A 24,491-nucleotide genomic window follows, 5' to 3' on the forward strand; every position below is an offset into this window, starting at 1 on the left:
TAAGAGTAGGCCTAATCCTTTACTTTACTTTTTAAAGGGAAAAGTAATTAAATGACAGTAATTAATTACTTAAGTACTTAAGTAATTAATTAGGCTACACAAAATACTCTATATTTATTATTTAATAGTTATTTATACAGTCAGAAACCAGACAAAACTGTGATTTGCTTGCTGTTCCGTGTTTAAACAGAAGAGGGATCTTTCTCACATTTTAACACTTCTCGAGAACGCGCCCAGACAATCTACGTGCACTCTCAGAGTGGAATGCTAGTGCACGCGCCTGCTGTTGCGAAGGGCGATAGCGTCGCGAACGAGCGCGCATGCAGGCAGAAGGATCAGCACGTCACGAATCTGCAGAGATGCTTAAGGACCCGCGATAGGGACATTTACAAAAACACGGCGCAGTTGTGCATATGTCAGAGCAAATGACACCTCATTTCGTCCTCATGGAGGAACTGTCCGCGTATTTACACCATTTGACGTCTTCGACATGATTTTAAAGCGTATTTTATGAGAATTATAAACCACACCCGGCGCTGTGAGGATCGGGATTGAGGTGAGTAACATGGATACGGACACTGGGCTCTATGGCATGCCGTCAGTGACAGCTGCAGTCATAATAATGCAGTTATAGCACTGTTTTCAAGGTCATATCCACTGGAACAAACAATTTGTGATATGTAAAGTGTGTGTGTGTGTGTGTGTGTGTGTGTGGATGTGTTGTTATCTGTGTTCACTGTAGCAACGAGACACATCAAGCGGTGCGGATCACATTTCAACAGCGGGCCGCTGCCATTAAAACAGATCAGACTCAAAACAGACGACATATTAACATTTAAAAATGGAATAAAATAATCAGATGGTAAAATTCGTGAAACCATGAAACCACTGTATGCAGACAAAAGCAAATGCTGTGTAACGAAATGATCTGAAAATTACTTAAACAAGCTCTGCAAAACACACACAAATCGAGCTCAGAGTCTTACAAACGTTAAATGTACAAAACGCACAATCTGCGCACCTCTGTTAGCAATTTCACAGATCAGTTTAGCGTAGTAAGTTAATGTGTGTAACGTTAGTACTTGTTAAAATGACATCTCTCGCTTCTTAAAGGTGTACTATTACATTTTCATTTGGTTGAGACTTTTATCTGAAGGAAAGCAACTAGTACAACACAGAGCTGTACTGTCTAATTTTCTCGGTTCTTGATTGGTTGATATTTTGGAACCTCACAATTGGGCTGTGTTCGAAATCGCCCCCCATACCATCATTCACTATTCCCACATTACTCCACTTATATTGTCCACTTGAAGGAGTGAGTGAATTCAGACTCTGAGTTCGCCGGAAGGGATGCCGCTTTTGCATAGATTGTGCTTGCTGTTTAATAATCATTTAAAACTTAGCAAACAGGCTCCAGTAGTAATGAAAAGGCTGATTTTGAACTCTGTCATGGAAACTAGCATGTATAAACCTTAATTAAACCATTTAATAATCAATTAAAAAGGAATTTATACCTGTATGATATTACGCTGTACCCACATTGGACCAGCGGTTTAAGATGGGTGATTCAGCGTCATCTTCTGGCCAGATGTGGAAATTCATTCTGCAGTGAGATTGTGGGTATTCTCTAGCCGTTGAGCATACATTGGCTGAATCCCAAATGGCACACTCCGGCCTTTTGGACCTCCTTCGAGTTAACACTTGGTGACGTCAGAAATGGCTGACCTAAGGGGCGCTGGCCTCGAGTCCACGAGGGCACGGAAGAGTTTATTTTGGGACAGGCTTGATGAACATGCCACAAAAGTCAAACAGCCATGTAACACGTACCCTCATTTATCTGATTGTGTTTTCGCAACTTCGCAATGATTAATAGGTAGGTGACTCGTGTGGGGGGTGCGAAAGTGCGGGGCTTTGCCTAAGTCCGCATCAAGGGCACAAAGGCAGCGTTCGCGAGCACACTTCTGAGCACTGAAATGCCGAATGGGACAACATACTGACGGACTCATACACTTGGCGAGCACACGCAATTTAAGGCCACAAGACTGCGTGTCCACTTGAAGTGTGCCATTTGGAATCCAGCCATATGGTTGTACACTCATTATTGTGGTGGTGCATTGTGGGATTGAATGAGTGCACTAGATAGTGCCCTATTTAAGGGATAGGAAGCGATTTCAGACACAGCCTTGGATTTTTCGCTGTATTATCTGTGTTCCAGACCATTGTAAATTAGCATGCATGACATGGAAAACCCGGAGTGGAGTTGGAGCAGAGTGATTACAGATGCTTGCTGTGCGGGAAGGGAAATCTCTGTCCTCCACTCCTCTCACGTACGCTGTTTCTAAAGAAAGGACATTTTTTTTTACTTATAAAAATATATTAAATATATGAAGACAGTTGTTGTTTTAACTTTATTTTGTATGTCTTTTTTATATTCATTTTTGTATTTATTCCTCAAGAGCTGTCACTGCTTATCGTATTGCACAAGCCAGTGATAAGTTGTCATCACACAATTGATGAGCTCATGTGCGACTTTTTTCATGATTAACTTTACTATATTATTGTAAAAATTAAAGTGTATTTTTTGTTGTGGATGTCCCAATTGTGATTCACATTTTTCAGAGTTGCCTTTGTGAATAAATAAAAAATGTAACTGGTTGTGTAAAATAGGTGCATAATATAGTAATGTCGATATTACGATCACGGGCCCCTTAATTTAATCAAGTTGTATTACTGCATGTTTTGAGAGATCACTATCATATTGCTGGCTAAGAGAATCGACATCGGCGATGTATTATGATGAAACATCCAACTTGCAACTTAAAACTATTGTATAAAAGCAATAAAACCCTCTTAAGTCCCTCTGTTGGTCTGAATATCAGCACAATTGTCACCTGGCTGAACAGGTATGGGACTACAGCAGTTTTTATGATGGAATAAGAAGCCACGGATTGTGCATTGTAAGTGTGGTAACAGTACAACAAGCAACTTTAACACAATGCTCTTTTCTTTTCTGTGTCCAGCGGGCACCACCGGGCTCCAATGCCAGACCGAGGCCCCTGTCACTGGTGTTAGGGGACGAGCACGGATCAGACCACAGACAGGATGAGCGCGGGGCAGGAGCAGACAGACATTCTGACCACGGGCATTCTGGTGAAGGAACGATGGAAAGTAGTAAGTCTGCAGGTTTTAATGCACATGATGCGTAGATCACGGTTATATCCGCGGACACTGTGGATCATCCTCGGGTTGGGCGGGCCAAGTAATAAAAAAATAACATTCCAATTAATTTAGCGTATGGGTCACGGGTGGGTGAGATAAATCATCATGTGTTGATTTTAATAAAGACGCAAACTCTTATTTCACAGTAATAGATGTCCCTCTTTTACTTTCATTTTCAACAACAACATATCTCTTAAAGGTGCTGTTTGTCTTTTTTTACCGCACCAAATCATAAAAATTACCGTAGTATGTTTGCAGGGATGTAGCAAACAAGCTTAGTTCAAGTACTTGTTTATCCAAATACAATGCTACGGCCTGTCAATCTACTTTGAAATATGCATTGTGTTTCAGAATATCTGTTTTTTTTTTTTTTTGGTCTGTTTGATCCTGCACACTGCCAATTTACCCAATGGTATTTCGACACCAGTTGGCGGAAAATGGCGTATTGCAGCCATGGAAGCCAGCAAACGACCGATTCTGCCCCACCAATAAAAAACATTGCAAACGTATTTATTAGCTGATCAACTTACAGTATAAGGCTCATCGCTTTCCATTGTCAATTGTGCTCGTTCCTGTTGCGTTTCCTGAGTCTGAGGAGGAAACAACTCTCTAACAGTTTTAATTCGGACTGCAGTACCCATTTCAACCACTAGCTGTCAATATTACATACTGCACCTTTTTCAAAGGAAAACCATTCAAGGAAAACAAATACCTAAAGAGCACTATATAAAATTACATAAAACACATTATATAAAACACAAAGGGAAAAAACTACATGGGATATTGCTTAATTACTTAAAAATATATACTCAAGCCTAACAAAAATTGTTCTGATAGTGATGAGTGTTTTCCAACATGTTAAAGTTTAATTTTTCACCAGGCATCCATTTGCAGTTGTGGGGTCCACTTGTTTAAGCAGCAATGGAGACGAAACTGATCAGAGATAAATTTCAAAAAGGAAAACAAAAAACAAAAGGAAGGAAAGAAAGAAAAAGATGTATGTTTAACAGCAGAGTTAGAGCTGGTCCTTGCATCTCTAGTGTGGTGCTTTGCTTGTTAAATGACCAGACAGCATAGTCATTGATTTAGGCATTTCTTAGATAGTTGTTCACAAAAATTAAAACCTTGAAAAGAAACCGCATTTAAATATGCTTTCTGGAAAGCTTATGAAACCATGTTTGCCTACGTAAACTTACGTGTGTCTGCAGATAGTGGCAAGCAGTGACTCACTCCTCACGCTGATCTAATATTGCAGTGTGTCCTCATCTGTGTAACTCACTGACCATCTCTTTTAGTGCACTGATCAGTAATACGATGAACGTTGTATAATCCTCAGTGAAAACTAGCTGTCTCTGTACTCGGAGATCTGAGGGGAAAAGGAAGTGACATGAAAGGGCAGAAGACATTGTGGGGACATGTGATGCCAGGAGAAATAAATGGCAAAATATAAAAAGTTTAATCCAACTACTGGGCTGTGACTTGTAATTTTTGTTTTGTTTTGCATTAAATCTAGTGTAAGTGTGGTACAAAGTACATTTAAAGGCTTGGTTTAATTTTTTTTGTTATATTATTTTATAATTATATCATTATTTATTTAATTATCAATGTTTCTTGCACCAAAAATAGTACACTCTGGTCTGCTCACCTCTGATATTTGCTTTTCACCTCAGGTGAAAAAAATTGGCGGTGGCGGCTTTGGCGAGATCTACGAGGCTCTGGACCTGATGAACCGCACCAGCGTGGCTCTGAAAGCAGAGTCCGCTCAACAACCCAAACAGGTTCTGAAGATGGAGGTAGCGGTGTTGAAGAAACTTCAAGGTAAGTGAAGTTAGAGCAGATAAATCTATATTCGTAAATGTTTTTGTTTTTTTTAAACACAACATCTAACATACTTTTTTTTGTGCAATGTTTTTATATATACACCACCGTTCAGAGGTTTGATGGTCATTGAGATTTTATAAAAGTAAATAAATAAATAAATTATAGCCATTTTATTTTAAATTTTTTTGACGATGAACATGCCAGAATGAGAACATGAAAACACGGATGAAATCAACTACCCACCTACCAATCTCTCCCTCCCCTCCCACCCCGCGGTTTCTTTACAATGGGGTACATAATGGATAGATTAGTCAACAGAAAAATAGCCACAGGAATGTGGGATAAAGGATTAGGGTATTCAATCTGAGTTCTGATCATTGCTTTGCACAGTATATCTGGAGACCTTCTCAGAAGCTATAGTCTAGATTTGTATTATTTAATTTTTTTAATACATTGGAAAAATGTGCAACACTCACTCTTAAGGAAATCCAACATTATTGGTTAAAAACGTGTGACATTTCGGCCATTGTCAAAGCCTTCATCAGACATCAAGAGCAACAATCTTACATATTGCTTTGAACACTCTTGCAATCAGAAAACATTTTGAAAAAATATATATTTTTAAAGAAATTTATATTTTTTCAGCAAGAACGCATTACATTGAAAAGTGATGTAATCATCTTCTTCTTCTGAAATGTTCTATTTCAAATAAACATTATATTCATATTCATATTCAAGAATCCTATATATATATATATATATATATATATCACGGTTCTACAACAATTCTGAGCAGCACAACCATTTTTTAACATTTTTTTAACATTGATAATAAAAAGAAATGTTTCTTGAACTGATTTCTGAAGGATCATGTGACACTGAAGACTGGAGTAATGATGCTGAAAATTCAGCTTTGCATCACAGGAATAAATTACATTTTAAAATGTATTAAAATAGAAAACAGCTCTTTTAAATTGTAATAATATTTCACTGTTTTTACTATTTCTGATCAAAGAAATGCATCACATAAATACATACTTAGTGAACAGTATTTTTTATCTTGATTTTTGAGTACTTTTGATCTTGTGTAATTGTTTTCTTGATTAAAACGTAACTATGTTTTTGATTCAGTTATAAGCATTACAATTTCAAAGAGGGAATCTAAATACTTTCAAATAGAGGTAAGAATTTCTGTGATTTACAAAACAACTCGTACTGCAAGGATCTGTAGCTAACCTTGAAATGAAACCGTGCTCTCTCTTCTACTGGGCAAAGAATCAACAAATCAATTAGCAGAGCACAGCAATGGCACCATCATTATCCTCTTTCGCTCCCTTTACAGTCTTCCTCCATTATATCCTTAACCTCTCCACACTGCTTATGAAAAAAATCAATGTACTCGTATGACGTTGGCTGTAATATTGCTGTATGATAGGACAGAGTGGTTTGATGTCTTCCTGAGGGAAAGACTTGTAACTGGAGATCTCTCTATCTACTCGTGGCCCCAGAAGTCAACAAAACACTAGCAGTGATGCACACAAAATATGATGCAGTTGCTTTTGATTTTAAGAAATAATGCAAATCTACTAGACACTTGCAAAAAAAAAGTAGCATGTCATTTTTCACAAAATTATGTGCACTAATACTCACACTCATAACAGAATAATCATAATAATGGAGCAGTGGAGACCATGTGGAAGAGGCGAGTGAGGAAGATAGGGCCTTGCGGAGGGCTGTAGGGTGTTTCATGTCAGAGTGGAATATGAATGAAGCTGGTCTGATCTGCTACTGCGGCCCAGAGAGTGTCCCAAGAGAGCCGAGTCACCTGAACTAAATGCATAAACCTCATAAACCCCTTCTCTGGACAGACCGCCATAATAGGAGGAGTAGAGGATCACATGGACAGAAAAAGAAAGAAACTTACTGATTACTACTATCATTCTCCTTCAAGTCCACTTCTAATGTTTATCATGTAACCACAACCCACCATCTTTTTGATCCTTTGAATTAAACAGGCGTTTTTGCTTTGTACTTTTAAGACTTCTACTGTATATGTAAATGACTTGGCATGTGAAATGAGTTACATTGATATGTAGTTTAATGGAGTTTCATCTCATTGTTGTTTCAGGAAAGGATCATGTTTGTCGGTTTGTCGGATGTGGCCGCAACGATCGCTTTAACTATGTTGTCATGGAACTTCAGGTGAGGTCTGATTGACTGATTATGCATTTGTTCTTACTTCATGCGTGCCTAATATTACAGTTTATTTATGATGATGGTCTGGCACACTTAAATTTTGTATTTAATGTGAGTGCAGTAATATACGCAGAAAGCTATAAAGATGATTAATGGACAATAAAGATGGTTAAAGCTTCTATGTGATCTGTAAAGAAACGTATTAATTCTTATACAATTCTGTCATCATTTACTCACCCTCATGCCGTTCCAAACCTGTAAGACTTTCGTTTATCTAGGGAACACAAATGTTAGAAAAAACATATTTTTAATAAAATTTGAGAGATTTCTGTTCCTCCATTGACAGCTAAATAACTTTGACTTTGACGCTTCAAAAAGTTAATTAAGAGATCGTAAAACCAATCCATGTGAATTGAGTGGTTTAGTCCAAATTTTCTATAATCACTTTATATGAGGAACAGATTGAATTGAATGAATAAATATTCAACTCATTCATCAGATCTGGTAAACAGAAGCTTAAGCATGCTTACTTGACGTGTGGGAACCTATAAGGTTCATTCTCCTGTTATTCAGCACATTTGAACTTCTGTTTGTGTTTGGTGATCAATGTTTATGTGAATAAACGCCTAAATTAAATCTGTTTATCATATAAAGCGATCGTGACTCTTAAAAAAAAAATGGACTAAACTCAATTCATATGGACTAGTTTTATGATATCTTTATAAACTTTTTTAGAATGTGTAAAAATGGTAGTTTCGTAGCTGTCAATGGAGGGACAGAAAATTGTGTTTAGAAGATGAATGGAAAGACATGAGGGTGAGTAATTAATGACAGAATTTTTGGGTGAACAAAAAGTTAAAGTATACATAAGGCTTACTATGAACTCATTTATGCATTTAAAATGTAGATTTGTTTTTTTTTGTAATTTATATATTAATTTGATGACTTTGCAGGCTGTGGTTATTTATTTATGACTTTATATCAAACCTGCCTTTAGATCAAATATTTGTTTGCAAAACAAATTAACTGTTGCCTTTTTGGCTTTTGCAGGGCCGTAATTTAGCGGATCTGAGGAGGAGCATGAACCGTGGTACTTTCACAGTCAGTACTACACTCAGACTCTGTCTGCAGATGCTGGAGGCCATCGAGAGCATCCACTCAGTGGGCTTTTTACACCGTGACATTAAACCGGTAAGAATTGTCGGTTTAAACTCTTTTAGCTGCCTTTCAAAATATATATTTCTGTGTTGTAAATAAGTAGTGGTATACTTAGTTAGTATTAGGGCTGTGAAACGATGAATCGCCATTAATTGCATCCAAAATAAAAGTTTGTGTACATAATATATGTGTGTGTAGTGTGTATAATTATTATGTATATATAAATGCACACACATGCATGCATATATTTAAGAAATATTTGCATGTATATACTTTATATATATTTCTACAAAATTAATATTATACATAAATATAAATATTTGATATATATTAATAACATTTGTATTGTGTATTTATATATACAAAATAATTATAAACACTACACACATATATTATGTAAACACAAACTTTTATTTTGGATGCGATTAAGCGTTTCACAGCCTTATTTAGTATAATAATAGTGTACATATTACAACCTCATTGTAATAAATAGCTTGTTCACACTGTTTTCAGTCCAACTTTGCCATGGGCCGATTCCCAAGCACATGTCGAACGTGCTACATGTTAGACTTTGGTTTGGCTCGGCAGTTTACAAACTCCTGTCAAGAAGTCAGGCCGGTCAGTATCAATAGTCATTTCTAATACAGGTTTTCTGACTGTACTTAATGAATGTATATGTTTGTGAGGGTTTTATATATTTGTGTACTGTAAGGTTCTTTTCTCTCTTAGCCGCGTCCTGTTGCAGGGTTTAGGGGTACAGTACGATACGCCTCAGTCAATGCCCACAAGAACAAGGTGAGGATCTGCCATGTTTGCTCTGTTGTTCATTCAGTCAAGGATAATTCTGGTCTGATCAGATTTATTTTGGTCTTTCTGTCACAGGAGATGGGAAGACATGATGACTTGTGGTCTTTGTTCTACATGCTGGTGGAGTTCTTGGTCGGGCAACTACCCTGGAGGAAGATAAAAGACAAGGTGCTGATCGGGCTGGAGGAGGAAGTGCTTAGACAAGCATATGCCTGTCTGTTTGGGAAGTGATGATGATGTTTGTATATGTGTGCATTAGGAGCAAGTGGGGAAGTTAAAAGATACATACGATCATCGGCTGATGTTGAAACACCTGCCGCCAGACTTCACTGTCTTTCTGGACCACATCAGTAATCTGGACTACTTTACCAAACCTGACTATCAGGTAAAAATATGATACTTTAATAAATCAATGGGATATCTTGGAGTTATTGGTTAATCTGATTTGAAAATGATCTCTCCACTTTAGCTACTGAGGACCGTTTTTGAGAATAGTATGAGAACCTACAACGTAGTGGAAAATGACCCTTATGATTGGGAAAGGATGAGCTCAGATAGCCCACTGACAATCACCGCTGCGGCAAACACGCCACAGCATCACACACGCCTCACGCCAGCTCAGATGGGGTAAATCATGGGAATGCTTGACTTTTGTCTCAAATATTTGGATTTTAATATTAGTGGGATCACCAAGAGTACTTCTGTTTTCTTCCAGCGTTTTGAATGCCTCCTTGATGCCTGGAGATCAGAAGGAGAACACAGATGAAGTTCTGCAGGATGAGCAGCTCAGTGATGGGGACAATGCTCGGCCCGAGAATCTGCCTGGATCTCCGAGCCTTCCTCTCAGGAACCAGGAGACTGATGTCTGGGAGGACCTGGACCGCAATCGGAACCGAATCTGTCCTGCTGTCTGGAAGGTACCAGATTGTGTACCGTGAACTGAATCAATTGCAGACATCTTTGTATATTGTTGCAGGTTTCATATTCTGTTGTCAATCTCTTCTAGATGGGAGCAGAGGATGAACATAGCAACCAAGGCAATCAGAGTCCCCATGCAGGGCTTAGCATTGGTTCACCAGTGCGAGTCCGGTCAGAGTTGGTGCCCTCAGATAGAGACACTCCTCTTCTGAGGAAATTGCGTAACATTCATAGCTTTGAGCTGGAGAAGAGACTAACTTTGGAGCCCAAACCCAACACTGAGCGTTTTGTTGAGGCCTGGTAAGTCTCTTCAACTCTCAAGATTGCATTATTTCTATAGATGCTCTGATTGCAGGTTTTTTTTTTTTAAGTGTGACCTGCCGATACCGATCGCAGATTCTGATTTTCCTTCAAAGAACTGTAATTGACTGCAGATACAAACAAAAATCTACTTTTCTTCAATGCAAAATTCAAGGAAAAATACAGTAATAAAATAAGAACAAAATAAAATTTCCCAAACAGCAGCACAAATAAATGCAGTAGAATAAAGAGATGTATAATAAACACAGCTTTAAATTTTTCAGCTGGCTCTAACACCGTGTCCTAACTACACGCGACGAGACACGCGATATAAGGTATCTTTTCCATGTTAATCAGAGTTTTTGTCCTAACCAGACGCGACGGCGACACGCGAAGTTTCTAATTTAAAAACGGTTCCTATTTCTGCGACGTCGCGGCTGACAGAATGATGAAATTACACTGGTTATGAGTACACATTATTTATTTCTAGTTAAAAATAGGTCACTGTGCCCCAAGCGATAACAGATAATTTACCTCAGATTTTGAAAGCATGTAATATAGCGTTCAAAATGAATTCTATGCAAACATACAACTGTACTTCATAACAAAATTAGTCAATGAGTATATTTTGTTAATGTTTAGATTTTTAATAATGTTATTTCTTGATTTGATTATGTCCTTACCCATTTCCAATGTGAGTGCGGGCCAACAGTGCACTTTCACAGTGAGACCCTGCTCACATGCCTGTGCCGCTGGCAACAAAACGTACCGGCTCGGTCGATCTTATTATTTCAGATATTCAGCATTCAGCAACTTTTCCGTATGTTCTAGAGTCTTAGTCTGCATTCTTTCTGTTTCTGTGAACAGTTCTGGTAAGCAGCCACCTGGTACAGCACGGGAACGGGAAGCTGATGGTGTCCCTGTCATGGCCATATCCAACGTAGGTCACACAGAGCTTGTTTGGCACCATGACGAGGATTTCCGCTCTGGCGGTGGCTCACCCAAGCCTGCTTCACCAGGATCACCTGAGCAGGGCGACGGCGCAGCTAACAGTGGCTTTGTTGCTCTAAACCTGAGCTCAGGTCTACAAGATGTTGAGTTGCGTGATTGGGTGATGGTAGAGAAGGGCTCTGACCTGCAGGACTTCAAAGAGACAGCAGGAAGTAGCCCTGGTCATAAAGCCAAACTCACTAGTAGCCCATCAGATGAGTGTGAAGAGGAGCCAGAGCTTTTGCAGCCAATGGATGAATCACCGGATAAAGAATCCACTCCCAGTCCCGTACAAGGAGACGCCCACACGCCTCACACAGTCCAGGGCCCACAAAGGTTGGAGCTCTGTGTGTTCCCTGCTGCTAGTGGACCTCCTGTTACCCCCACCAGCCCTGGTGAGGCACTGGCTGAAGGAGCGCTCACACAGGTAACTAAAGCCCAGAAAACGTGTTGATTTCACCGCTCCCACAAAATATCTACAGTCCCAAATTTAGTCATGTGAAAAGTTTTCAAATTAATGGGTTTGTCAACAAAGGTGCCAACAGGAAGTGAGGCTCTATCATTGGCTCATCTAGAAAAAATTTGGAAGGTGTCATGGATACCATGACCCGAGGGTACCTGAGCAGTAGGTTGACAGTGCCCCCTTAAATGAAGGCTGTGAAACCTGTGTAATGCCTAACAAGTTTCTCACTAAATTTGGATGAGCCAAACAAGAACTGAGGCTAAGGCTTGGCAACATTTTAATCTATCAAAAAGTTACAATAATAAATGTTTTTCACTTAACACCCCTCCTGATAATTTCCTTCCAGCTGCCCTGTTCTGGATGTCTAGGCAAACACTTCTTATAGTATATATATATATATATATATATATATATACATATATATATAGTATATATTTTTTACCATTCACAACTCTCGCGGTGCTTTCCGCCATTTTGAAATGGTCAAAGGTTATCTCATCTCGGCAACTCGTCCATCAAAATATCCTACGAGTTGCCCAGTGGTAAAATACCACATGAGGGGGTGTTCATGTGCATTTTCCTCGTCGGCTTTTGGTTTTTCCTATAATTACCATAGCACATGAACGCACCATTACTCTTACCGTAGCTGCACTTTTTCTTGCGTACCGCTACTTCTTGCATGTAGCCGGTGCTCTACCACTGACAGAAAAAGTGTCAGTGTCAAAGAGATTAGTAATGACCTAACATTACATAAACTACACTACACAGAGGACACTACGTGACTTACTTCAGATCTTGACGAAGGCAAGCAGTCGGCCCACCCTATCAGAAGTTCGCTTCTCAATGGACGCTAGTTCGAAAAAGCTGTCTGATGCCTGCAGCTTCCGCCTAACCTCAACACATTTTTCTCTGCTGAAATTGAAAACCTACAAACTCGACACACTTCTTTTTAGCTTCTAAGTCATTATGTTAGCCTAGCTTCAGAAAGGTATTCAAAGAACGCGTGTGCCAGGGAGCCAGACACGTCAGCAGAGATCCAAGTCCAACCAGAAACATCGGGTACGATTCAAGAGCTGTTGACGTGAGTGGAACAGCTAGCGTTAACGAGGAGTCTGCAGCTACCAACATTAACATTAATGACATTAACACGTCCACAATAACGTGAGTAACGAACACATGGATGGCCTGACTGTTGGTCAAGGGACCAAATTATGTATTTTTGCTCCACGAAAAAGCAGGCTTGTTTTTAAAGATAACAAACTGGGCTGCAAAACATGTAGCAGCATCCCGTCACTTGCTGTCCTGTGAAGAGAATGTAGGGAATGTTTAATTCAAGCCTTTGGTACAGACAAGGGGAAGCAACAGCAGTCACTGCATAAAAAAAGACTTGGAGGAGTTCTGTTTTCACACACACAGGTGGACACACACACACGCACACACATGCATACACACATGACTTGACTAAATAGATTTATGTTGATAATAGAGCCAGACCGATATATCGGCAGACCGATATTATCGGCCGATATTATGCATTTTCCAAACTATCGGTATCGGCAGTTATAATGGCCGATAAATGAATATTTCAAAAATAAATTAAAAACGGACGAAACCCGCTTGAACCATGTCATGAGTGTTGGAGTTGTATAGTTTGTCCACCAGAGGGCACTCTACACTATCCCTGTTGGCAACATTCGTTTATAACGCGCCACACATTCTGCAAACTGCTGATCCAGCCAGATTCGGGCAGAGAGAACCAGTTATCCGCGAGTGAGATCATCGGTGAAGTGTGTTCATGGTCTCGTGACCAACTCAAAAATGCATTAAAATGCATTATCATATTATTTTAGTTAAAACTCATGCATAACTACAAATAACTAATGTTAGGGAAATCTGTTAATGTTTTGTTGCACGTTTCTAAAAAAAAAATATCGGCCGATATATCGGATTATCGGATTTTAAAAAACCAACAAATATTCGTATCGGTATCGGCCTTTAAAATCCTTTATCGGTCTGGCTATAGTTGATAATATATCAATAAATTGTTGTTGTACTACCAGCAATATCTCCAAGTTTTGTTTTTCACAGTAGAAATCTCAAATGTCATGATTTGCCAATGCAAGAGAGTACCGGCACCTCCCCCCCCCCCCCCCCACTTTAAGCACTGGTCAGCTTGTAAAGGTGGTCTATGAGGGCTGCTCACCTGTCAGCCACAGTAATGAGATACAGACAGCTCACCCTCAGGTCTGTGATGTAAGCTTACGTTAGTCTGAGTTAAGCTGATCCACCTGATACCCGAGCTCTTGTATCCTCCTGACTGCCTTGGTCAGGACACTGTCTGTGGGTGGAGTGTTGTAAAACCACACAGAGCTGGTTTCTTTTATTAGTACGCTGCAGATTTGAGCTTATTCCTGACTCTGAAAGTTTGATTTTAGTCCATGGAATTTTCCAGAATATGCATTCTTCCTACCAACATGTATGCTGCTGTGCCATTTTGCTTCCTCTCATTCCTTCATTACCACCTCCTATCTTTCTGTCCGTTTTAATCAGTATTTTTACTTTACTTTTCTCCATCTTCGCTACCCATACATGGCCCCTGACTCACCTAATTCACCTCACTAAACCCTCTTCGCCTCCCTTCCACTGTTCCCCACTTTCCTTCTCTAGCTGCCCACCTCTCCTGCGTCTCAACCGAGGACGTGCAGCCCCCTGCAACTGCGCTCCCCTAGCCCGCACACCCTCCTGACCACCCTGTCGGACCCCCTACACCAGCGCGCCCTGCCCGGGTTGCGCCGCAGCCAATCTGCAGACCACCAACACCACCCTTCCTCTTCCACCTCCTCGTGCCACGCCTCGCTGCCACTACCTTGCCAGCTCCGTGCCGCCCATTCGCCTGGACGCAGGAAACTTCCTGCCATTCCAGCGAGTGCTGCAAACAAGTTCCCCTCAGTCATACGAATCACCCGCGCTCAGCTTCAGCAGGTGAATAGGCACTCCCATTCCGTGCTTCCCATAACTTCAACCACCTCTGCCCACCAAACATGTCTTCTGTCCAGTCTCACTGTTTCCTATGTTCTTGATTTTATTTTATTTGATGTAGCTGAAGTTATCCTGTTTTTGGTGTGCTCTCTCTCCTCAGAGAACTTCAGGGATACTGTTCTGTTCGTTATGCATGCCCACTAAAGTTTTCTGTCAAGGTTGTGTCCTTAAAACTGTGGACCTTGTTAATAGCTCTGTTCCTACAAAACAAGTGAACTCCCTACCTTAATGGCATTTCATGGCATAAAAGGCATGCTTCTGACTAGAAGTCGTATATCCTTCACCGGAAAGATAATGCTGGAATGCATTGCAACAAGATTAGTGAAAAAACACAAAAAACAGGAACATAGCAATTATAACATTCATAGAAATTTAAGTTTGCACCAATAATGTTTCATTTTCTTTGGCAAAAGAGAAAATTTAAGATGGTGTCTAGAATAAAGGGGTCTGCTCGATTAGATGAGTCCGCATAGGAAAGTCTGGAATAGGGGATTATCACTCTTCCGGGTTTCATGGGCGGGATTTGTCAACTTCGTGCATGTCCACTTCCGACGCAGTTCAACAATGCCTGAGACGAATGCTATATACGTCACTGCTCTGTTCCACTTTGTAAATCTAACCAACAACGCCAACCCACGGATTCCCGACTGAATTGAGTATAAGGAAGAAGTGGATTAAAACTTTAAAATAAAACAAGGTTGCACGTTTGTTTGCAGCCAGCACTTTAGTGAATCAGATCAATTGCCGTATAAATAAACTTAGTGTAGTCCTTCATCAGTTCGCCAGCGAGATCGGTGATTCAACGGAAGTGGCAGTGCACAAAGATCACTGAATCCGGAAGTACTATGTATCAGCGTGATAATCCCCTATAGGCGTTTGTTATTATAGCAAGCAGACTATCGGTTCTATGTGACAGTGTGTTAGCACTAGTGTATATTTTAAAATTAAAAACTTTATGGTTTGGCATTTTATTATTTGCAGGGCCGTCACTAGCTTTTTTTGTGGCTCTTGTACCATTTATGAGAGGGTTGTCCAATCCTGCTCCTGGGGAGGTTCAGCTTTGTTTAGACTTGAAACAATTGGAATAAGTTGTGAGTCAAGTCTTCCACTTGACTTGATTGTGCCACAATCAGTCACTAGTTTTTGGAACAGAGCTTGTGTGTGTTTTCATTCCTCTGAATATGTGACTAACCACCTCTTATCCTGTTTAAGCCTTTGGCAGTCAGGTTCTGCCTTTCATCCTAGGTGTCTAAAGCAGGAGTATCTAATTCTGCTCTTGGTGGGTCACTGTACCGCAAAGTTTAGCTCTAACCTTAATCAAACAAACCTAAACCTTCTGGATTAGTAGAAACTTCCGGTTAGGTGTGTTAAAACAGGTCAGAGCTAAACTCTACCGGACATTGGTCCTCCTTAAGCTGGATTTGACCCCTTTGTGATCTAAAGGATATTAACACCTTAAAGACATTAGCCCCTTTCACACAGCAATCCCGGTAAATTGCAGCAAATTTGCCAGAATTACTTTACCGGTGAATACACAAGTATTCACACAAGCAATGGCATTCTGGCTTTTTACCGGTACGAGACCATTTACACATCAGCTCCAAAATACCTGTAAATTATGTGATGTCAGTCATTGGAAGTGATCTTTAAACACAGCACTGTTGTCTTCATCTGCCCGCATATCGAGAAGCGTTTTAGTTTCTGTTCTTAATGTCTGTTCAATTTGACAAAACAAATTGACGTCTGAGTAACATGCATAAGGGGATGATCAAACAGAACAGCATGAGACGCGCATAATAGTATCCAACTGCAGAGCCGCATGAATTTTTCGCTGATGAATGGAAAAGAAGGTTGGGTCTCGAGCAGGACACGTTGAAAAAACTGTGAGATGTGGCGCAACGGTCAAATATGATCATCTTGCGGATATTTAAATAGAAAAACTTGCTGTAAACAGCACTGAATAATCGCGTCATCTCCTTTATAACTTTGATTGGCCCAAAGCAGACTTCTTACTACAGTGATCATGCCAGTAATCTTCATTCCACATTCACACAGAGCTAGTGGTGGAGGAAGTACTGAATCTCAGTACTTAAGTAAAAGTACAAATTACCAGATAAATATTTACTTTAGTAGAAGTAGAAGTAACACAATGACAACCATACTTAAGTAAAAAGTAAAAAGTACCTGATTTTATATGTACTTTAAGTACTTTTGAAATGTAGTGGAGTAGAAAGTAGAATAATTGCTGCAAAATGTAACAAAAGTAAAAGTAAAAAGTATGCACTATTTATTCTACTTAAGTAAAGTAAAGATATGTGAACAATGTACTTAAGTAAAGTAACAAAGTATTTGTACTTCGTTACATTCCACCACGGCACAGAGCACAAAACCGGTAATCTACTGGTAATGTTTCAACTTCCCCTACTGGTAAATTTCCGTAACCAATTTACCGGCATTTTTGAAAGGGTCCTGTTCACACATTATCACCTACCGGTAATTTACCAGTAAAGACTGTATGTTTGAAAAGGGCTATTGTCTCTTCACTAACATTAAGATATTACGTGTGGTTTGTCAAAGATCTGTTTCTGTCTGCATGCAAGCATGTTTGATTACCAATGCAGGCTTTAATATCAAGACTGAAACTGAATTTATGACCTCTGGGTGACATCAAGGACATGAACATGTATGTAATACATTGCTAATTTTCTCTATCCGTCTCTCAGCTAACAGCTCAGCGACCTTCTGCGCTGTCCTCCCAATCTGCATCTGAAAGTGTTCCATTGGAGAGACGTGATACTGATAATGGTAACAATGAGATCCATGCTCAAGACAACACAACTGACATCAACTCCCCACAGGAGCCGGCTCCTAAGGTCGAGGTGGATCCTTTGCTAAATGGGAATGGACCTTCCAGCCCAGTGCCAAGCCTGATGCCGTCTCCAGGCACACCGTCCTCTCTGCATAGCCCAGTTCTGATGAAAAGCTGTCTTACACCTCCTTTAGAAACACAGATTGACAGCAACGAGTGTCCAAAACTAAAAGACCCCAAGAGTTATTCATTCATTATTGAACACTCATTAGAGCCCAACCAGTGGTCTCTGGAGGAGGGAAAGGAAGGTGGTCCTACCAGAAACGGCCCCTCTTCTCCAGCCTCCAGGCACAGCCGTATCCCAGTATTAGAGCCATCTAGCCTTGTGGATCCACCACCTGGATCTGCTAAAGAGAAATTACTCCAGAGGAGGGTTCACCACATTCCACTTTCACCCTCCGCTTCCCCGACGTTATCCTCCGACAGGCGTGTCATCATGGCTGCCATGCAGCGGGACCAGGTTTCTTCTGCCTCTTCTGAACGCTCTCAAGATGACGAGTCACTTCTGGGTTCTCGTTCCGATCGTAATGGAGATGATGCTCCATCACTGTCCTCTTCCTCCAGTCCACTTTTACGGAAGAGCAAGATACCACGGCCAGTTACCCCTACAACTAGTGCGGAAACCATCACGGCACACTTCATGCCCCGTCCACCACCAGGAAAACCTCCCAGCCGCTCCACTGTGGATTCAAGGTAGTTATTTTGGCTCAGCAAAGCCAAAAAAAACTCTAACCCTAGACCGAAATGCATGACTTTCTAGAAAACCCAAATTCTTACTTACCCACAAGATCTTTAGACCTACAGTATGTCTACCACTTATCAGCTGCCTACAATTGTTCTACCACCTAGCAACCTCAGAGAACATCTTAAAGGGGTCATATGTCTTAAAGTGTGTCATTGTTTGTGCATGTATAAAGATATAAGATCTGCAAAATTACAAAGCTCAAAATCTCCCACAAAAAGATTTTGAAAAGATTGAATTCTCCCTCAGATACTTACGTCACTATGTGGAAAATTTGCATAATCCCGCCCAAATGCATGCGCAAAGAAAAAAGGTGTGGTCTTAGTTATCGTAGCGCACTATGTTGTGGTGTTTTTTTTTACGCAAAAGCACTTTATTTGGCCTTCCGAAAGTGGATACAATTAGGAATCAGTGATTAAGATTTATTTACAACACAGAACAGTACAACCCAAATGTTCGTGTTTGTGCAGCGCATTTTACGGAGGACAGTTTCCTGAACCTGGGAGAGTACAAGGCCGGCTGTGCACAAAGGCTATTTCTAAAAAATGGGGCAATTCCAACTTTGCTAGGGCAATCTGGCGCTTCTGAATCAGAGCCTGTAAGTATGTTTTATTATTTGTTAAAAGTATTTTCTATTGACAGTTCGTTTTGTGCAGTGTAGATTAAGATTAACGCCTATTTTTTGTAATTCTTATGATCGAAAGTGCAGAGATCGATTTATATTTACAAACATAGGATCTTCTGTTCTCCGCTCATAACTTGAAGTGAAAATATGACAAACACAGATGCACTCCTGTTTCACACTGGCCACTGAAGCAGCACGCGCCCTTTGAGCTACACCAGTATGTGTTTCTAAACTGTATTTATGTTATCACTTCAGGACGTGAAGTTGTTACAGTGAGGAAGACTAATTAAAACGTTATAAAATTTCAAATTAAAAACTTCCCACTGTGAAATGTTTTGCTGAAGTCACGCTAAGATAGTTGCAAAGTTGGTTCCGATCGAACGGCTTGATCATCTGCATTTTCAGACTCTAACTCGAAATTATATTAAACCACATATATTAAATATTATATTAAACTATATATAAAACTGACAACATTATTGACTGGTTTTATAATTGCCTTGGAATCTGAAGCTTGATACAGCATTACATTTTCCGACACATGCTTGATGTGTTCGGCCAATCACAATGCACTGGGTCAGCTGGCCAATCAGAGCACACTGCGCTTTTCATAAGTTGTGGATTTGTAGAAATCGAAGCGTTTTAGAAAGACTAGGCGTAGAGGAGCTACAATAATGTACAGTATGTAAAAATACGGGTGGTGATGGCGCAGTGGATAAGACTCATGCCTTTGGTGTGAGAGACCCGGGTTCGAATCCACTGTGAGACACCAATGTGTCCCTGAGCAAGACACTTAACCCCTAGTTGCTCCAGAGGCGTGCGACCACTGACATATATAGCAATTGTAAGTCGCTTTGGATAAAAGCGTCAGCTAATTGAATAAATGTATTCTAATCTATTACACCCAATACATACACCAAAAAATTATCTTTGAAAATAGCATCATATGACCCCTTTAACAAGCATCCAGAATCCTCCCATATCACCTGGAACGTTGCTAGACATTTATTAAAATGATGGGTGCTTGGCACTGTTTTGGGTGGTTGCTAATTAACTGGTTGCTAAAGAGCTCTCGATGGTTACTAGGCAGTCGCTAAGGCATTTTGAACGGTTGCTTAGGTATTCGGGGTAGAATTTAAAAATTGTCTTCTTTTTGATAATTGTAAGAGTTTTTAAGGCAATCTTTTTGTTCTTATTTCATGCTATAGCATTGTTTTCCTTTTTTCCTTGTCCTCCTCCAGGCACCGGCGGTATAGGATTCCTGCCGGCGGCAGCAGTGACTCAGACCTGCTGACCTGTCTGGCCCAGCTAATGCATGCCAGCTCGCCCCGTGGCTCTCCGCACCACAGCTGCTCATCCCCCCAGCACGTGGACAAGAGGCATGTGTACGTCAGTCCCATCTCCGCTCACCACCTCCACCAGCGCAGCTCTAGCGCCTCCCCCCGCAGTTCCTCCTCACTGCAACGCTCCATCAGCTCTTCCCCGTCCCGCCACGAGCATCGCGGGGGCTGTCCGACCCGCAGCCGCTCTCCTCCCAGTTTCTCTGGCTCGCCTCCTCTGCGCCGCCCTCATCCTCACACACAGGAAGGATGCTGCGGGAGACAGGCCCGCTCCGCCGCCATTCACACCCAACGGGGCAAAGCCGGCATCCGCGAGCTCAGGTGCTCAAGCAAGCTGAGCAGATAGTCAACCACAGGGTTTAGACACTGGGGCATTTGGGTTTCAAATGTCCTAATTTCCATATAGCTAAAAACATTTGATTCTTATTCCGCCACACATCTGGGTTTTTGCAACTTTATTTTCTCTCCATCAATAGCCTCAATTTTAAGATCCTGCTTTGAACACTAAAGTTAGTTTCAGAACGTGGGAGGTTATACATGATCGTGATTGATAGTTTCATTTCTTTTCAAACATTCCAGAGCATTAATGAAGATGATTGTATGCATTCATGAATTACATAAGGTTTGCATCAAGCTCAGCTGTAATATAGTATTTATGATGTTATTTATTTGGGCTTTGATGCATTGCAGCGCTCTCCGAGCAGTGGCAGGTACACTGATAGATCATACCACCATTAACCCTATCAAGTGGCCTGAAACATAGTCTACGCAAGTAACAAAGCTAAAATTCAGTCATTGGTGTTCCTATACGTTCAGGATTTACTGTCATGTCAACTACTCGTGCAACGGTTACAAGAGTTAGCTTTCAAATCCTGTCATCATTTACTCACCCTCTTGTTTTCCGAAGCTGTATGAATTTTTTTCTAATACATTAGGGTAGACTGTTAAAACAGATGGACAGCGCGTCTCTGCTTCTTTCCATTGTAAAAAAACAGTTGTCGCCAATTACGTAGTTTGGAGATCGAGTCAGTAGTGATCCTGAGGTGGAGCGCGGTATCAAACGCCCTCAGACTGAATCACAATCACAGCTGCCAATCATGATGTTACATCTTGTTTTTTTAAAGCATCAAATAACTAACTAAAACAAAACTTGTTGGGAAATCCAACACGTGAACATACTTCTGCATGAAATGAACTACGTAAAATGACAGAAACCATCTTTGAAAAAAATGTATTTGAACTGTTATTGGATTTTTTAGTTTGGCTCGCGTCCCATTCGATTACATGGAGCGGTTGGGGTTTATGACCTGCACTGCAGCCAGGGGGCGAACAAAATACTTTGGCTTCATTTTCAGGACTTTTTTTTATATATAAGAAAATATCTCAGTGGGTTTTTTTCTTTGTTTTTTGATACTATGGAAGTCAATGGTAACTAAAGATGTTTAGTAACCATTATTCCTAAAAAGATCTTCTTTTGTGTTCCACTGAAGAAAGAAAGTCATACAGGTTTGTAACGATATGAGGATGAGTAAAGTGAACCATACCTTCAATTATGTACAACGGGACCATGCACTTAAAATGGTCTTGCCAAGCATTTGCGTCTGTGTACTTGCGTAGACTGTTTCTGACCTCACTGAGTTTGCAAGAGGAAAGCCAGTTCTCTTTTATGGAAGTGTATTGCATTCACTTGAAGAAAAAAAATCGACTGAGTTTTTGAGATAATCAAGTAATTAATTCAGAAAAACAGAGCAAATTTTTTTTTTACATGAAAAATTATCTTGTAATTCTGAGATAATTAACTCATTAATTCAGAAAAACGGAATAGATTTTTTTCTTCAAGTGAATGCAATACGGTTCCATACTCTTTTACTTTCTTTTTTTTTTTTTTCAAGAAACGGTGACCACTGAAACAATCAACAACAAAAAAAAATGTTCTTGTGCTTCAATGTGCCTAAGGAAGTTTTGCTTTGAAATATATATATACTGTATAGGGCAGGCTCAAGCTTTCAGAATCTAGAGTCACAAACTATTTTGTTTGTATTTTTTCTGTAGTGCTTCTTGTATCTCACAGCTTTTTTACCGTTTCCAGTGAAAGTCACACTTAGTTTTTACTGGTTATTTGCAAACAGAATCCACTCCCACTATACCTAAAAAACTACAGACGTCCTTAAAACTGGACCATTTACAAATTTCTGTACACTAGATTGCATTTTGTGAATGTTACATTTATTAGTTAATTTGATTTCCTCTCAGAATACTCTCAGATCCATCAAACATTTGCATTTATCAACCCATTTTACAGATTCCAAGCAGGAAGTCTGCAGATTCTCTCTTTGCATATCAAAAAATGACTACTCTCCTCGCTTACAATATAAAAGATCAGTCAAAAACATGTTAAAAGGGAAGGTTTTAAAATTGCAATATTTTTACAATTTCTTAATTCTTAATTAGTTTTAATACATTAGCCAATATCAGTGTCTAAACATGGTTTTATTGAATGTGCCACATGATATATTCGAACGAAAGTTTTAAAACCTCAGCATTTTTTTTGTCTGCAATTTGCCATTTGCCACTCATATTGAACTTTTGTTTCATAGTTCATTAAGAATAATAATACCTATTTTTTTAAAGCATGCATCTAATTCCTTCAAAACCTGGAGCATTAACTTACACAGCCGTCTTCCTTTTCCGCTTGTAAAATGCTGTACTTACACTTCCCATAGAATGCCAACCCTTTGCATGAGCTAGAGAGAAATAACAAAATGCCGCAATGTACAATAAATACAGCTTACAAGTTTTCATATACACAGTACCTGGAGTTTGTCGCCTGATAAGTACTGTCAGCTTGTAAATAGGGACTTCATATTTGTTTTGCCTTTGGTTTGTTTTAAACATATTCTCTTAAGCTCATTACCTGTTTTAACTTTATATCAGCACTTGCAGAGAGAAAGTTTATGTACCTACTCAATCCGGCTGGTTAATATGCGTTTATGTGTATGCTGGTGTAAGTGATTGACCAGCATGTGGGACACTACAAATATTGATTATTTCTCATTAAAGAAAAGGCATTAGTAGCAAGATCCACCCAAAATAGCATCACTTTAATTAGATAATTAGTTAATTACAGTTGGAATTACAGTCTTCACTCTGCCCTAAGAAATCAGTCACCTTAAAACAGCTGTTTTCTACCATCACTGCAATAAATCATTTGGCCAAATGAGATTACGGGCTATGTTCTATGTTCATTGGATCATTGTTAAATAACAAAAAAAAAACAGCAACAGAATTTTCCTGGACACCCTGAAATGCTGTTTTTCCATTTAGTTGACATACCCCGTTGCCTTCTGTTAAATGACCGATCTATTTAGCGTTTAGTGAAATGCTAGTATGCTAGTGTCTAGTATACTGTAGTCTAGCAGACCGTCCAAAACAAATTTTCACATCATTGAGATTCTTTTCTTGTTGGATCTCAACTTTTTCCCTCCCATGCATTTGTGAATCGAACATCTAAACTGCACATTATTATTATGGCAATGAACTGACCTGACAGTACAATGAACAGAACTAGCAAGTTGTAAATGTTCCAAAGGCTGAAGTAGTGATGTAATAGTCTGAGAAAAGAAAACAATACATGATGATTACAGTTTTGCATCTGTATCATTTTTATTTATCTTTTTCTTACGGAATATTGTTCACAATTTATGAAGTTAAATGTACAGTGTACAAAAGAATGTTATAGGGTGGGACATTGTACATTACTGTAATTATTTGTGTTAATTTTTATTTGTATCATAAATGCCTTGTACAGTGGTTTTTTTTCTGTTTTATTTGTTGTTGTTGTTTTATCATTTGGAATTATTTTATATTTTATTTTTATAAACTTGCTATGAATAAAATTTTCATTCAGCATGTCAGCATAGGTCTCCGAACATGAAATGTCTCTATATTTAAATGTTCTAAATTCTGAATAAATTGCCAATTTTACCGTTGCGACTTTTATTTTG

At 39.6% G+C, this 24,491-nt stretch overlaps 1 protein-coding gene across 3 annotated transcripts; it reads left to right on the forward strand.

Annotated features, from left to right (window-relative positions):
- Positions 1-311: 311 nt before the first annotated feature.
- On the forward strand, positions 312-24,471 carry ttbk2a (tau tubulin kinase 2a). 3 transcript variants are annotated; one of them, XM_039653388.2, is made up of 17 exons: positions 312-556; positions 3,021-3,171; positions 4,890-5,037; positions 7,169-7,242; positions 8,287-8,427; positions 8,908-9,012; positions 9,124-9,189; positions 9,277-9,369; positions 9,461-9,586; positions 9,671-9,828; positions 9,917-10,118; positions 10,208-10,419; positions 11,287-11,836; positions 14,540-14,854; positions 17,635-18,473; positions 18,993-19,120; positions 20,389-20,528. In XM_039653388.2, the coding sequence occupies exons 2-16, from the start codon at positions 3,103-3,105 to the stop codon at positions 19,108-19,110; spliced, it is 3,216 nt and encodes a 1,071-aa protein (XP_039509322.2). In that variant the 5' UTR covers positions 312-556; positions 3,021-3,102; the 3' UTR covers positions 19,111-19,120; positions 20,389-20,528. The 3 variants fall into 3 exon arrangements, with proteins under 3 accessions (XP_039509322.2, XP_039509320.2, XP_039509321.2); XM_039653386.2 differs by lacking the exon at positions 18,993-19,120 and having other exon boundaries at positions 313-556; positions 20,389-24,471; XM_039653387.2 differs by lacking the exons at positions 14,540-14,854; positions 18,993-19,120 and having other exon boundaries at positions 313-556; positions 20,389-24,471.
- The last annotated feature ends 20 nt before the right edge of the window (positions 24,472-24,491 follow it).

This window comes from Pimephales promelas, chromosome 15, assembly GCF_988280905.1.
Source record: "Pimephales promelas chromosome 15, fPimPro1.hap1.1, whole genome shotgun sequence".
In the NCBI taxonomy this organism is placed as follows: domain Eukaryota; kingdom Metazoa; phylum Chordata; class Actinopteri; order Cypriniformes; family Leuciscidae; genus Pimephales; species Pimephales promelas.